At 35.2% G+C, this 13,887-nt stretch overlaps 1 protein-coding gene across 1 annotated transcript; it reads left to right on the top strand.

Moving 5' to 3' along the window:
• Window positions 1-1,086: 1,086 nt before the first annotated feature.
• RAD51AP2 (RAD51 associated protein 2) lies at window positions 1,087-8,477 on the top strand. Its single transcript, XM_006732983.2, is given in 4 exon segments — window positions 1,087-4,395; window positions 4,755-4,835; window positions 8,322-8,436; window positions 8,438-8,477. Coding segments are annotated over 4 exon segments (3,498 nt in total). The 5' UTR covers window positions 1,087-1,133.
• The last annotated feature ends 5,410 nt before the right edge of the window (window positions 8,478-13,887 follow it).

A 13,887-nucleotide genomic window follows, 5' to 3' on the forward strand; every position in this document is an offset into this window, starting at 1 on the left:
AGTCATATCTTGCCATATATGCTCCCATGGGTTCTAAAATTAGTATCCCTCTTGCACATTATTGTGGTTCTTATAATTTTAACCAGGGAACATAAAACTGACCAACTTTGAAACAATCATCAAGGGGATTGAGGTTTTTGATGACTGAACAGTAATCACATGTTTCTTAATAAAATAAACATTTTGAAAATCATTTTCTTCTTATGGAATTGACAAAAAATCAGAACTGACTTGAAATAATAAATATTCTCAAGACAGAGGAAAAAGAAAAATAACGTCCACACAATTTATTAGGTAGGAGTCGGAACTGTATCATTATTTATGCTTATAATAACTGGAATAGTTGAAATATAATTTTTATCTTTAAGTTATTTTATCCATAATATTCGGGAAGGAAATCCCACAGCACATATGAAAACGATTTTTCTACTGTTTTAAAGTGAAGATTAGTAATTATCTGGATAATTATTTCCACACATTTTTTCCCTAAAATATTCAGATTGTTAAATACCAGTCCCTTCTTTCCCCTAAACACACCTTATTAGTGAGGTGGAAATCTGATTTTAAATGCCACCGGTATGATTAAGAGCGTTTTAAAAGTTACTCCTGACACAGAGCGGTTTGGTCCGGTGCTCACAAAACTACACTGGAGAAGATGCTCTAGAGCAACTGTGGAGAAGCCGCTTCTGAGGTAAACAGAATTTTAGAATTTTAAAAACAAAGTTGTTTCTGTTCTCAAAGAGAGAGAGAGGGAGAGAGAGAGAGATTCTGACTTTTCCCTTAATTCTACCAGAGGGAAGAAAATATTTAGAGCCGCTATAGTCCAGGCACCAGCAAGAGGCGCTAAAAATAGACAACGTAACGGCCCCGGGTGCGTTTTACTTTGAGGGAGAGAGAGTCCACCCGAGCTCGCGGGCCTAAGGTAGAGTGGGGGCGGGCAGGGCCTGATAGCTGGGGCGGGGCTGGGGCGGGGCAAGGGCGGGGCTTTCCTTGAGACTGGGGCCTAAACCAGCCTCAGGGGGCGTGTCAGGGGCGTGACCGGGGCTTGAGGGGTGGGGGTGAGGCGGAGCCACCGGAGCCTACTAAAAACCAGCCCGACAGGAACCTCGGACAGATCACCTCAGTTCGCTGTCATGTCGCTCACGCACTCCACGGCGCGGGGTGCCGAGTTCAGGTCCTCTTTACCGCCTCCCGAGGACCCTGATTCCCAACCACCCAGTAGTAAGCGGCCCCGTCTGAAGGAACCTGGCAGTGCCTCTGAGGTGGAGTGGAGGCTTCCTTTGGTGCCTCGCTTGTCCGAGGTGGAAAAAGCCTGGCAGTTGTCGCCCAGGCCCTTCAGGACGCTCCTTGTTTCAACTAATGTGATTTTTGATCACTCCGCAGACTCGTGTGTGGAGAAGCCAGTCAGTGGGGAGCAGATATGTAATCTGAGATGCCAAAACGGCAAATTTGAGATGAACAGTTGTTTGCAGTCTTTCCCCTCACAAAGTTTTGATTCTGGTTTGAGGGCTTCCGGAAGGTCTTGCGAAGCAGGGCTGTATGACAAAGAGGTTTTCAGTGTGCACTGCGGTGATAGAGCTGAAGTGGAGGTCGGTTCGCTTCTGCCCAACGCCTCTCTACACGATATACGTGGAGTTAAAAACGCGGATGGAAAACAATATTTAGTCCAAGGGAGAGACAATATTCAGGAAGACAATAGTTATGTAAAACAGAGAGAATACTTATTTTTGGATGTTACGTTTTGCAAGGAAACCAAATCAACAGTTCGTGATATTAAGAACAGATGTAAAGCTGACAGTGTTATGCCATCAAATAAAAAAGAAAATAACATTTCAACATCTACACCAAATATATCAAAATCTCAAAACCAGCCCAGCATAGAAATTGCCAAACCCAGCTATTTTAGAGATGGCAGCACAATAAGTATCCCTGAGTTTCCAACTGATTTAAATAGCAAAATGTCCTCTGTCTATTTAAAGGAAATAGCGAAGAAAAAGAATGACAAAAACGAGGCATATGTTAGGGATTTCACAAACATTTACTGGTCCCAAAATAGGCCTGATGTTAAGAAGCAAAAGTTACAGGATGGTAAAAACATTGTGGATGCCGATGCGGAAAATATTTTTTCTGCATGCTATGAAAGTAACCACCAGTCACTCAGCAACCAAAATATTTGTGTGAGAAAAAAAGACTTGATCAGTTTAAACTACTACAACCACAGTAGTATCATAACTGATGTAACAGAGTCTGAAAAGAATTTCACTATAATACTAGGGAATGCAAACTTGGGAGAAGTAGAAACATGCCTGGACATTTACATATTTACCAGATTAGAAAAATCTCAAAGCCAGGACTGTAACATTAGACAGGTTTTGGCAAAAAAGAGGGAAAGTTGTTGGATTATGGATAATTACAAGACTCAAAGTGAAAATATTAAGAAAACTGGAGAAAAATTGAATTTTCTACAATTATTAGAAATAGATGTTTTAAGCAAAGATTATCACTATACAAAAGCCAGGAATACACATGAAAAACAATCAAAACCTCTCATGATAGGAACACTTGGTAGCCGAAAGGCTTTAAAAATTTTTTTTTGGTTAAATGGTAAAGGAGAAAACAATAATATGCTAGAGTTAAGATACTGTACTACACAAAAAGACTTGCATTTAAGCAATGTTTTTGGAAGTTTCATTATGGCAATTTTTTCTTTTCATGAAAATACTTCAGAAAATCAAAAAGATGATAATATTTTAACCTGGTGTGAAATTTTCAAGGATAAAAAGCAAATTGATCTTCAAAATCTAATAATTAAGAATATGGATGTCAATAGAAAGACTATGTTAAGCATATATTTACAAAGCAGTGTTTCAGAACCTCTAAATAGCATATTGAAAAACAACATAGCTTCTTTGCTCAGTAAGTTTGACTCTTTAACAAGAGTTGAAAATGATTCTAAATTAGAGGAGAGATGCATTGTCAAATGGATAGCGCATTTGCATTATTCAAAAAATATTATAGAGGAAAATCATACTGTAAAGCTCGTAAGGATTTTAACTTTTTCAAGACTACTAGAAGATATGAAACCTATGTTAGAAAAAAGAAAGTTATTTAAAACTGATCAAGTTTTTGAAAAGTCTAAGAAAAAAACTATCAATTCCTTCCATCTGACAACTAAAAACAAACAGTTCCCAATTTTTGAAACATATGAAAAAATTCCTCTTTTAATGGATTTTGATGATGTGGATGAAATTTCTTTGACAAAAGAAATTTACAAGAATAAGAGTTGTCCTGGACAATTCATAAATGAGGAAAATTGGGCTCACTGTAGTCCTAACGCTGTTAAAACACATGTTAAATCTGGTTCTCCATTTATACAGAACAACCATAGATACATTAATGAAAAATTTTATGAGATAAATATGTACAACCAAGATTTAGATACTGAAAGAAAACAGGAGCATACTAAGATCAGTAGCTTTAATTTTAAGTGCGTATTTGAAGATTTCTTCAATATTAGGCAACAGGCCATACCAACAAACCACAACTTAAAACATAGTGAACAAACCAATCCTAGGACTCTAACTGAAGTGTTAAATGTTGGGAGCTTGCTAAATGAAGTCAAAGGAAAAAAACACGACTCAATTTTGAAGGCGGAAGTAGAAGTCACAGCACAAAGTTTAACAAACAGTTGCCAAGTTAACAAAGATACTAAGATAGAAAAGGAAGAGAAAAATAATTTTTATTCAATGGATGGCATGTTTTCTATGCAACCAGTTTCATTAATGAATAAAAAAGTAAATGTGGAAGAAATTAAATATGTTAATCAAAATAATGTAGCTGACAGAAATGAATATGAGAGTGTTTTGCAAGACAGTGAGTTGGCTAATTCAAAGCATTTTCATCCGAAGAAAGATTCTACAGAATGTGTTAATCATCAGTTTGAAACTGATTTGAGTCTAGGGAACAATGAATGTTTTCAGGACTTAACTGCTGAGTGTTTATCAACACAAGCTCAGACAACAGTGAACGATTTTGAGATGAAGAGTAAATTTGATTTAGTACTTGAAGAACTTCATATGTTTCATGAAATCACTAAGGAAAGCAAAATTCTAAGCGCTGTGGAAACAAACAATGGGCAAGAAAATTACTTTAGAGAAAATAGTGATATTGAGGAGGTAAAAACGGAGATAAAAAAAGATTTGGAAATGGTTACAGTCAACAAAATATGTGAGTCTTCTTTGCTCTGTGATGCTATAACATGTCCTAATATGCCTAAAAGACACCAGAGTTTATTTAAATGGAAAACAGTACCCGATCATGGAGAGCAGGAAGTTCCAAATGAATATAGCTGTCTAAGAACCCTGGAAGAAAAAATTTATTCTAGTTCCAAGGAAGGTATGAAATTAGTTTTAAAATGCCTTTTTCTCATGATAAAAAAAAAATTGCTGCTTTTTTTCTGTGTAGGCCAAATATATAATTTTTTGAAAAAAGGAGAGAGAGGTAAAAAGTAAGACAGTATTTACTGATGCACATTATTTTCCCATGAAAGGCTGATCAAACATTAAATAATATCCTGAGGTTGAAGGTCACAAAGTGATGAAATTTTTAAAAGGAGCCTTGATGAGTCCTGCTTCATTTATCTAAATATTAGAAGCCAACAGGAGGAAATATTTTCGAGAAAGTAATTTGTTTATAGTATTAACATTTTATGTAAAAGTTACTTTTTGCTGTAACATACTGATTTTTATTCGCAGACTGTAAAACACCTTCACCTAAAAGGCCTGCTTCTTTCTCTGACGAACTTGAGGAAAAATTTAATTATTTACTGAAAGGAGGTAAGATTTTTGGTTATTTTCTAGAATAACTTCTAAGATGATTATTGCATTTTGTATTTTTAGCACGAGGAGAATATCCTCAGGTTGTTAGAAGATAAATACAAAGATTTATCACTTCTGTAACCATCAATAGCTTACTGATGCAAATTCCAATAGTTAAAAATCAGGTAAAAATTAAAATGCCATTTAGAATGTTACTGGGAAACGTGCTCTACAAAACTGTGTTTCAGTATTTACAGTGATGCATTGCAATAACTATGTGATGAAGACAGGTTTTTGTTTTGTTTTGTTTTGTTTTTGGTCTAATAAATACATGTAATGTGTGTAACATTAATTGGCAAAACCAAAAAAGGCATTTATCTAAGTTGGATTTTCATTGATGAGATGTTATCCCCAATTACATATTTATTATCTATGTTCTCTATTCTTTATTATGGGGCTCTCTATATGGATATTTTATTTAGTAATTAAAAAAATTATTATCACTTAGATATATTAACATGATCTATGACTATGACATTTAAACTTTTGATTTGTACTAAAAAATAAAACTAAAGAGAAGTTGAACAACTAACTTTATCCTTTGCCTAAAAGGTCTATGACACCTGAATAAAACACACTAAGTCTAATATCCATTTTAACCTGTAATACCAATGGGACTGAGGTAGGGGTAGGGTTAAAATTAGGAAACTGTTTTCTAAATGACTAAGTCTTCATTTCATGGTCAGAAATTGCTGGTATTACACCACAAGACTAGATCTAGAAAGAGTAATGATGTAGGTGAAATATATTTACCAAAACATCTTCAGTCATGCATCGTTTCTCAAAATATTTTTCCTGGCCTCTCATCATCAGTAAGACGCTCTCACCAATACCTTTATTCAGTCACTTCAGAACTGTATCTGTTTCTCTTTTCTTAGTTTACAGTGAGATAATCTTAAAAATTAATCCCATTCCTTGGAAGGTCAAAAGCCCCTAGGTAGTCTCTTCTCCCCTGAATAAAGGGAATAATTGAGAGAACAATACTCTATGAGACTCAAAGCAGAGTGGTAGAATTAGGTTGGAAAGGATACAGGTTGTTTCTTCTAGGACAAACAGAAAGGAAGGGATTGGGTTTAGGAATGTATTTTGATATAGAAAGGAGGAAGACTAGGGAGCTCATACTCACATTGTCATCATGGTCATACCTGTAATAATGGAATGGATATATGAGGAAAATTGAAGTATGTGCACAAACTGGAAAAGAAGTGTTACATTTGTTAGGAATATCTGAACCCATAATACTCTATCGTGCCTTCACAAGAAAAAGAGCCTCGTCGTGAAATATGAAAAATAAGGTCATGAAATATGAAAAATAATATGGACAGCCAAAATTATTTAGTGCTATGTTAAGACAGTCATCTTGGATTTACATTCAAAGTCCATACAAATGGAGTAATTTTTCTGAGACTTGTTAAAATCCATAGTGTAAGGAAAAAGTTGGGAAATGGCGGAAAGCGGGGCTAGTAAACCTGGACTAATTCTGCCCAGGTAGAGTGGGTGACTGCTTATGCAGCGTGATTTTAAAGGCATTGGGAAATGGTTGGCTCCATCCTGATGCTGAAATGTTTTTGATGCCTATCCAGTTGTCATCATGCTGCCTCCAGTTAAATTTCTACCAGTAATGTCTCCAGTGCATCCTGACTCTCTCTCCCTTCTCTGTGGTGTAGAAAATGCAAGTAGTTTGAAATTATTTTGAATATGTGAAATATGCCAGCCAGTCAGTGCACCAGGTGCTTTATATATCATTTAGCACCAAAACTTCCCTAACTTTAATGTGCATACAAATCACCTGGGTGTCCTGTTCAGCGATTCTGATTCTTTTGTGTGGTAGGCCCTAAGATTCTGATTCCCAACAAGCTCCTGGCAAATGTAGATGCTGCTAGCCTATGGACTGTATTTTGACTTGCAAGGATTTAGAAAACATTTGAGTTAGTATTATTTCTAAAAGATTACTAATACATTTTATGGCTTTTTTAAATACTGATTTTTTTAATGTATTTAAGTTCAATTAGTTGACACTGATTTTTAAAATGAATAATTTCTGGTAGTATGCTTGAATGTTTGCAATTGTTAAGTAGTACAAAGCAATAAATTAATCTGGTGTACAGTAATAATAAAAGGGATCACAACTTATTTATAAAAGGTAGGAATTCCAAGGAGACAAGCGTATCCTTATAGCCACAACCTGATGACTGTTTAAGGACATATGCTTTGCAAGGGCCTGCTGTTGACACAAATGGGTTTGGTGATTTCCTACCCATTGCAAAATTACCAGAAGTATCTGTCATATTAGACCATGAAAGAGGAAAACTATTCTTTGAAAAAGTAATCAAATAGACTAATCATGGCTTTGTTCTGAAATAATAATCTCATAATGAAGAAGCCCACTTAGCATAAATTGCTGAAATTATCTAATTTATAAACAAATCTAGTGTATCAGAAATGATCCAACAATTTTGTTTTATTTGGACAATCCCCTATTCTTTAAAAATTGAAAAAACTAGTAGTATGCTTTTTTCTCTTATTTTTATAATTAACTTTATACTTTTAATGTTGAACAAATTATCATAAGCTGATTTATAGCTATTTTTGTGGTAAGTTGTTTTCTCCCTATTTACCTATAGTTAAACTTTGTATTTTATTTCATTAATGTTTACATAGGTAGACACACAGGTTCTGTTTGGTTCAGCTTAGTAGAAATCATGCTGTTTATCTTTTGCCAGAATTATTATTAGGTTGATTACACCATTTTTAGTAAAATGTGCTATTATATTAAGATCATACTAATTCATTAAAGCTGGCTTAAAGCTTGATACATTTTTAGCTTTACAGATGTACTTCACTATTTTTTTTTTTTTAAAGCGCTCTGAAAATTAGGGATATTTTTGTATTTCATTATCAAGAATAGTTGATCCTACCTGTCTGGTCAACTGATTGTTGTCCATGAAATGTTTTGAACTTTTTTGAATATGATAGTATGATGTTAAATTAAAATTTCAAAATCAGAGCCCTCCATTAATACATAATAGATGAAATGCATTTGTGCACTATTGTTGATAATAATCTCTATTAGAAGCCAAATGAAATCACTAACAGTATAGCCTACTGTTTAGCTTCTAATAGAAAAATGACTTGGTTTTTAAAGCCACAACACCAAGTTAACTGTAGACTTTTGTTGTTGTTGTTAAGTCAAACTGCCTGACTGGAATGCCGATTTTATTTAGTTGCTATTTTATGTGGGAAAGTTACTTAACTTTGTTTATGCTGAGGTTTTCACATTTTAAAAATGGAGATAGGAAAAGTAAACTAATGTATTTAAAGCACTTAGCTCAGTGACTCAGTAAATGTTGCTAGATGATGATGATAAGTAAGTAAAACTTTTTAAGCTTAGAAACTACAAGTAATTTTTATTCCCTCATGCACTTTTATTGTCTTATATTTTAGGTAGTAATTTTTCACATGGAATTTCAAGAGTACTACCTCTTAAGACATGCAGTCGACCAATCAGAATTGGTTTGTCAAGAAAAGCGAAGCTTAAACAACTTCATCCCTATCTGAAGTAAATGTTATGAGAACTTAAAAGAAGACACTGGACTTTAATATTTCAAAACATTTCACAAGATCTATAAATCTTTTGTCTCTTACTTTGGTTAAATGCTTTCTCCTGGGTTGAGAGTTTTGAGCTTTATTTATTATGAAGTACGCAGAGGGTTTTGTATGTGTGTGTGTGTGTGTGTGTGTTTTGTGTGTGAATTATCTAATTGCCTTTAAATGTTATAAAATATTTCATTGATATTTTCATATTATATTACAATGTATACATTAAAAGCTTTTCATGATTCATTAAACACGTCAACTTATTATATTTCATGATATGTATGTGTATGAAGCTTTTATGGAGAAGAGTGATACCCTTTATAGGTTTCTCAAAAGGATCTGTGACTCATAAAAAGGTAACAAACCACTGTTCTAATCCACTTCCCTTATTTTTTCAAGTGAAAAATAGAGGTGCAAAGAGGATGGGTAAGTTTTTAAGAACACAAAATTAGTGTCAGGATTGGGATAGAGGCACTCTCTGAAGAATTCTTTCCTACTTTTCTCTGCATTCACTTTATAATTTTTATTTTGTTCCCCAGAGTCTATCTTTGGCCCCAGAGCAGAATTATGACCATGTAGTTAATACCTAATAATTTATTCACTCGTAAAACAGATACATTTTAATACTACCATTGTGTTAAGTACAGAGATAGAATACAGAAGAAGACATGTAAAAGAGACTGCCTTATGGAACTTATTTTCTCTGCTTGAGATTGGTAAAGAAATGTGGAATATACATAATTGAAATGTAGCCATCAGTAGAATAATATTTTTCAAAACACTATACAGAGAAGTAACAATAAAATGGACTAGGTAACAAAAAGTAAGGGAAGGAGGCATCAAGAAAACATTAAAAAACAGAAAGCATACAATACAGGAGGAAGACTAAATGTATCAATTCACAAAACATATGTGACTGGATTAAATTATCCTTTTACAAGCTAGGGTTCTGAAACACGCTAAAAATATCTTAAATTCAGCTGTATTCTTTAATTACCACCCCCCAATCTTGTACTTTCCAACTTCAATATCTTGCTCTGATTTCTTTCTCCCCTGCAGAACTCACCACCTTCTCAAACACTATAAACATCTTGCTAGAATGAATGCAAGTTCCTTGAAGGCAAGATTCTTTCCTCTCCACTAATATAGCCCAAGTGCCTAGAATAGTACCTGCCCTTTGTAAGTAACCATAAAATATTGAATGAATGAATGAATTTCTACACCTGCTCATAATTCCTATGTCTTTTTGAATTCTTTTTTTTTTTTTTTAAGATTGCATTTATTTGAGAGCAAGCACAAACATGGGGAGGGGCAGAGGGACAAGCAGACTCCCTGCTGAGTGGGAAGGAGCCTAAAGCGGGGCTCAATCCCAGGACCCTGAGATCATGACCTGATCCATCCAGGTGCCCCTTTTTGAATTCTTAATACCTTATGACCTTGGGCAAGTCCTCATTTCTAAAAACAGGTTAATAATAGCTCATGGGATCATTGTGAAGTTTAAATGAGCTAATAAATGTTATGTATTTATAATAGCTTTGATACATAGTAACTTCTCAATAATGAATAGCAATGTGCTGATACATAGTAACTACTCAATAATTAATAATTATTTAGAATGGCTGACTTTTTCTTGAATATTTTTTTTGGATCGTGTATTAGATTATTTCCAGGAATATGCCTATTCCTTTGAGTCTTTTGAAGATGTTCCTTTTACTTTTTTTCTACAAGGGTCCTCATCTATCTCTTTTTTCTTTTTATTATTATTATAAGCCCGATTTAGACTTTTTTCTTTATACAAGGCAAATCTCATCACAATCAAGATTTGTCTGGACAAACCATGGTCCTTTTCCCTATTCCCTGTTTCTGTTTATGAGTATTGAATTCTGTTCTCCTATTTCTCAAGGGCAAACGTATGTGCTTCCAGCCTTATTCCTAATATTTAGGAGCCTTTTACAGATATTTCCATCCTTTCTTTAATAAATGATGTAGAAACTGTTAACAACAAAATGACTTTTTGGAGAATTGCAATTCAAGATATGCATGCTATGGCAAAATTATAGGCAAGTTGGGAGAACAAAGGCAAGAAACACTTATAGAGGAAAGAGAGGGGTTGGGAGGGGCTATTATAAACAAAAAGTACATTGGAATTACGGGGAGTTCAAAGTGTAGTGGCTTTTCATTGGCAAGTTGTGGCTGTCTCTTCTTGGCTGGGCTGTTGCCAGGCAAGGAGAAAATCTTTCTTCCTCCTACAGGGGTAGTAAAGTACAGACTTCTCTCAATTGGGAATGCAAGATATGTTCTTCCTGTTGAGGTCTAAAATTGACAACCAGGGACAGGGCATAAAAGATCTTTCCCTTCTGGCCTCCTGACTCCATTTTTTTTTTTTTTTTAAGATTTCTTTATTTTACAGAGAGTGGGGCGGAGGGGAGAGGACACATGGGGGGAAGGGCAGAAGGAGAGACTCTCAAGCAGACTCCCTGCTGCGGGGCTGGACCTGTAACCCATGAAATCATGACCTGAGCAGGAACCCAGTCGATCTCTTAACCAAGGCACCTCACTGACTCTTTTTTTTTTTTTTTAAGATTTTATTTATTTATTAGAGAGCGAGAGAGAGAGAAACAGCATGAGAGTGGAGAGGGTCAGAGGCAGACTCCCTGCTAAGCTGGGAGCCCAATGCGGGACTCGATTCCAGGACTCCGGGATCATGACCTGAGCCAAAGGCAGTCGTTCAACCAACTGAGCCACCCAGGTGCCCCCCACTGACTCTATTTTAAATGAGATTTCCTTTATTTAGTTTCACAAAGCTTACAACAACGGCTGGTTCTTTCATACTCTGAACTATGTGTAAGTTTAAACTCCTAACCCCTATGTAAAAAATTGGGGGAAGACTACGTCTCTTCAAATGCAAAAATCTCTCCTGCTAGTGTTATTACGTAAGCGCCCCTTCCCCCAGTACTTCCTATCTAAACACACATATATGCACACACAAACAGATATTACCTTACCCTTCCCACCAATTCTGTGAGTTCTTGTCTTTGGAATTAGGAAGTTGGAGGAGAGGAGGGAGGTAACATTTTAGCTCTTACGTTTTTGTGTTTTTATAGCCAGGTTTGGAGAGGCTGCACTGGGGTTATGGTAGAAGACATTTTAAATGGAAATCCATTCTTCTACCTTGTTCTCTTCATCTTTGTTCCTAAAATGTAAAAGTTGAATGCTTTCAGATCAGAAGAAAAATATTCAAAGGATGAAAACCCACTTAAAAAATACTTGCTTTTATTTAACCTTAGAATAAATCTCTGTGCTACCTCAGTTTAAAGTGACAAGCTTATGGAGGCATAACAGTGAGCATGAGAAGAGAAGCAGAGCATTATATTAAATCAACTTGAAAAAGTTATGTTGATAGTACCTGAAGTATAAAAAAAACACCCTGAGTTAATATCCAGTTAACCTTATTTAGTTAAACAAAATGTAAAACAAAATATGTAGTGAAGTTGATCTTTAGTTCCATCTAAATTGCCACATAAAAATATTTGTAGTCTGCCATCATTTTGGGAAATTTTTTTAATAACAGACATCACACACTTACATAGGCATATAATAGTTTGTGACAGTGTATACTACTAAAAAAAGTACACACGAGTACCCCAAACATATTTGGGTTGAGAGGACTAGGATACAAACATGTCATAAGGGTTCCAAATCATATTTTCTTCACTTGGTTGTAAAATATGCCATTGTTTGAGACTATCCTTGCCAGATATTCCTATTTCATGTGTTTTGTTGTTGTTGTTGTTGTTTGTTTTTTAAAGCACAGGCACATGCTATAACAGCAAATTCAGAAGAAATAGTCACTAAACTATCCCACCTATCCAGGCTATGAGCAAAAAAATTAACTCATGATCTGAAGTCTCTATGATTATAGTGTTTCTGTAATTTTATAAATTTTTGGAGTACATGTGATTTTTTTTAAATGGAAGTATTCAGTTGGGGTTCCAGGATGACTCAGTCAGAGCGACTGACTCCGGGGTTTCCACTCAGGTCATGATCTCAGTCAGGGTCATGGGATTGAGCCCCAGGTTGGGCTCTGTGCTTAGCACAGAGTCTGCCTGAAATTCTCTCCCTCTGCCCCTCCCCCTGCTCATGCTCTCTCCCATAAATAAATAAATAAATAAATAAATAAATAAATAAATAAATAAAATCAGTCTTTTTAAAAAAAGGGAAGTATTGGGACTTCTTCCCCGAACTTGATTTATAGCTGTCTATTCAGCATCACTACTGTGATGTCTAATAAGTGTCTCAAACTTAACATGCCCCAAACTGAGCTTCTGATATTTTCCCCCAAACTCTTCATCCAGGGCTTTTCATTTCAGTGAATGGTCACTCCATTCATTCAGTTACTTGGCTTAGAAATCTTGGAGTAATCCTTGGCACTTCTTTTTTTCTCATAACCTGTAGCTGACACATGAACAAATCCTGTTGGCATTAGCTTCTCTTGCCAGGATGATTGCAGTAGAGTCCTAATTGGTCTCCCTGCTTTAGTACTTGCTGCCCTTCAGTCTATTCTGAACACATTAGCCAGAATGATTCTTTAAAATATGCCATAACACATCACAGCTCTGCTCAAAACCTTCTAAAGGCTTTCCATCTTACTCAGAGAAAAAAAAATTCTTACTTTTATGTGTAATGATCTGACAATGATCTCTAAAGCCCTCTCTACTTATTTCCCTTTGTTCATTCTACTGAAAGCACACTGACTTTGCTGTTTCTTGGATACGTTTGGAATATCCCTGCCTCAGGGACTTTTTTACTTGCTTTACCTGAAATGTTTGTCTGTAAGGTATCTGTATAGATTGCTCTGTACTCTCTTCCTTGAGCTTTACTTAAATGTCACCTTGTTAGTGTGACTTTTTCTTCCTGCTAGCATTCATATGTCCCTTCCCTGCTTTTATCTTTTCCTCCTTAATATTTTGCTGTCAACATACTGTGTTTTTTACTTACTTATTTTATTTATTGTCTGCTTTTCCCACTAGATTTTAAACTCTTTGAGGGCAAAAGCACTTCCTATTTTGTTTATTACCATATCCCCAGTGCCTCGGTGCTTGACATAATAAACGTCAGTTGAAAACAAGAGTGAAAAATGCCAACAAGAGTAAGTATGTCTTAAATGCATCGCTCTGATTAAACTTTTCTTGAGGCATATAGCTATTTGTCCTCTTGGAATTTAAAGGTCTCTGTTATTCTTTGTTGCAATGTCTCCTAGATCCAAATATGTGAAAACAAAGCTTGGATCTAGAACAGTAACTATGTATCTTTCTTCAGAAATTTAGACATTAACTTGTCAGAATTCTAAATGTTTTTCTCTTTTTATTTTATTGAAGAGAAAAATCAGTTAAATAAAGTAAAACATGGATGT

Source organism: Leptonychotes weddellii, chromosome 10, assembly GCF_054177405.1.
Source record: "Leptonychotes weddellii isolate Sample4059 chromosome 10, ASM5417740v2, whole genome shotgun sequence".
Classification (NCBI taxonomy): domain Eukaryota; kingdom Metazoa; phylum Chordata; class Mammalia; order Carnivora; family Phocidae; genus Leptonychotes; species Leptonychotes weddellii.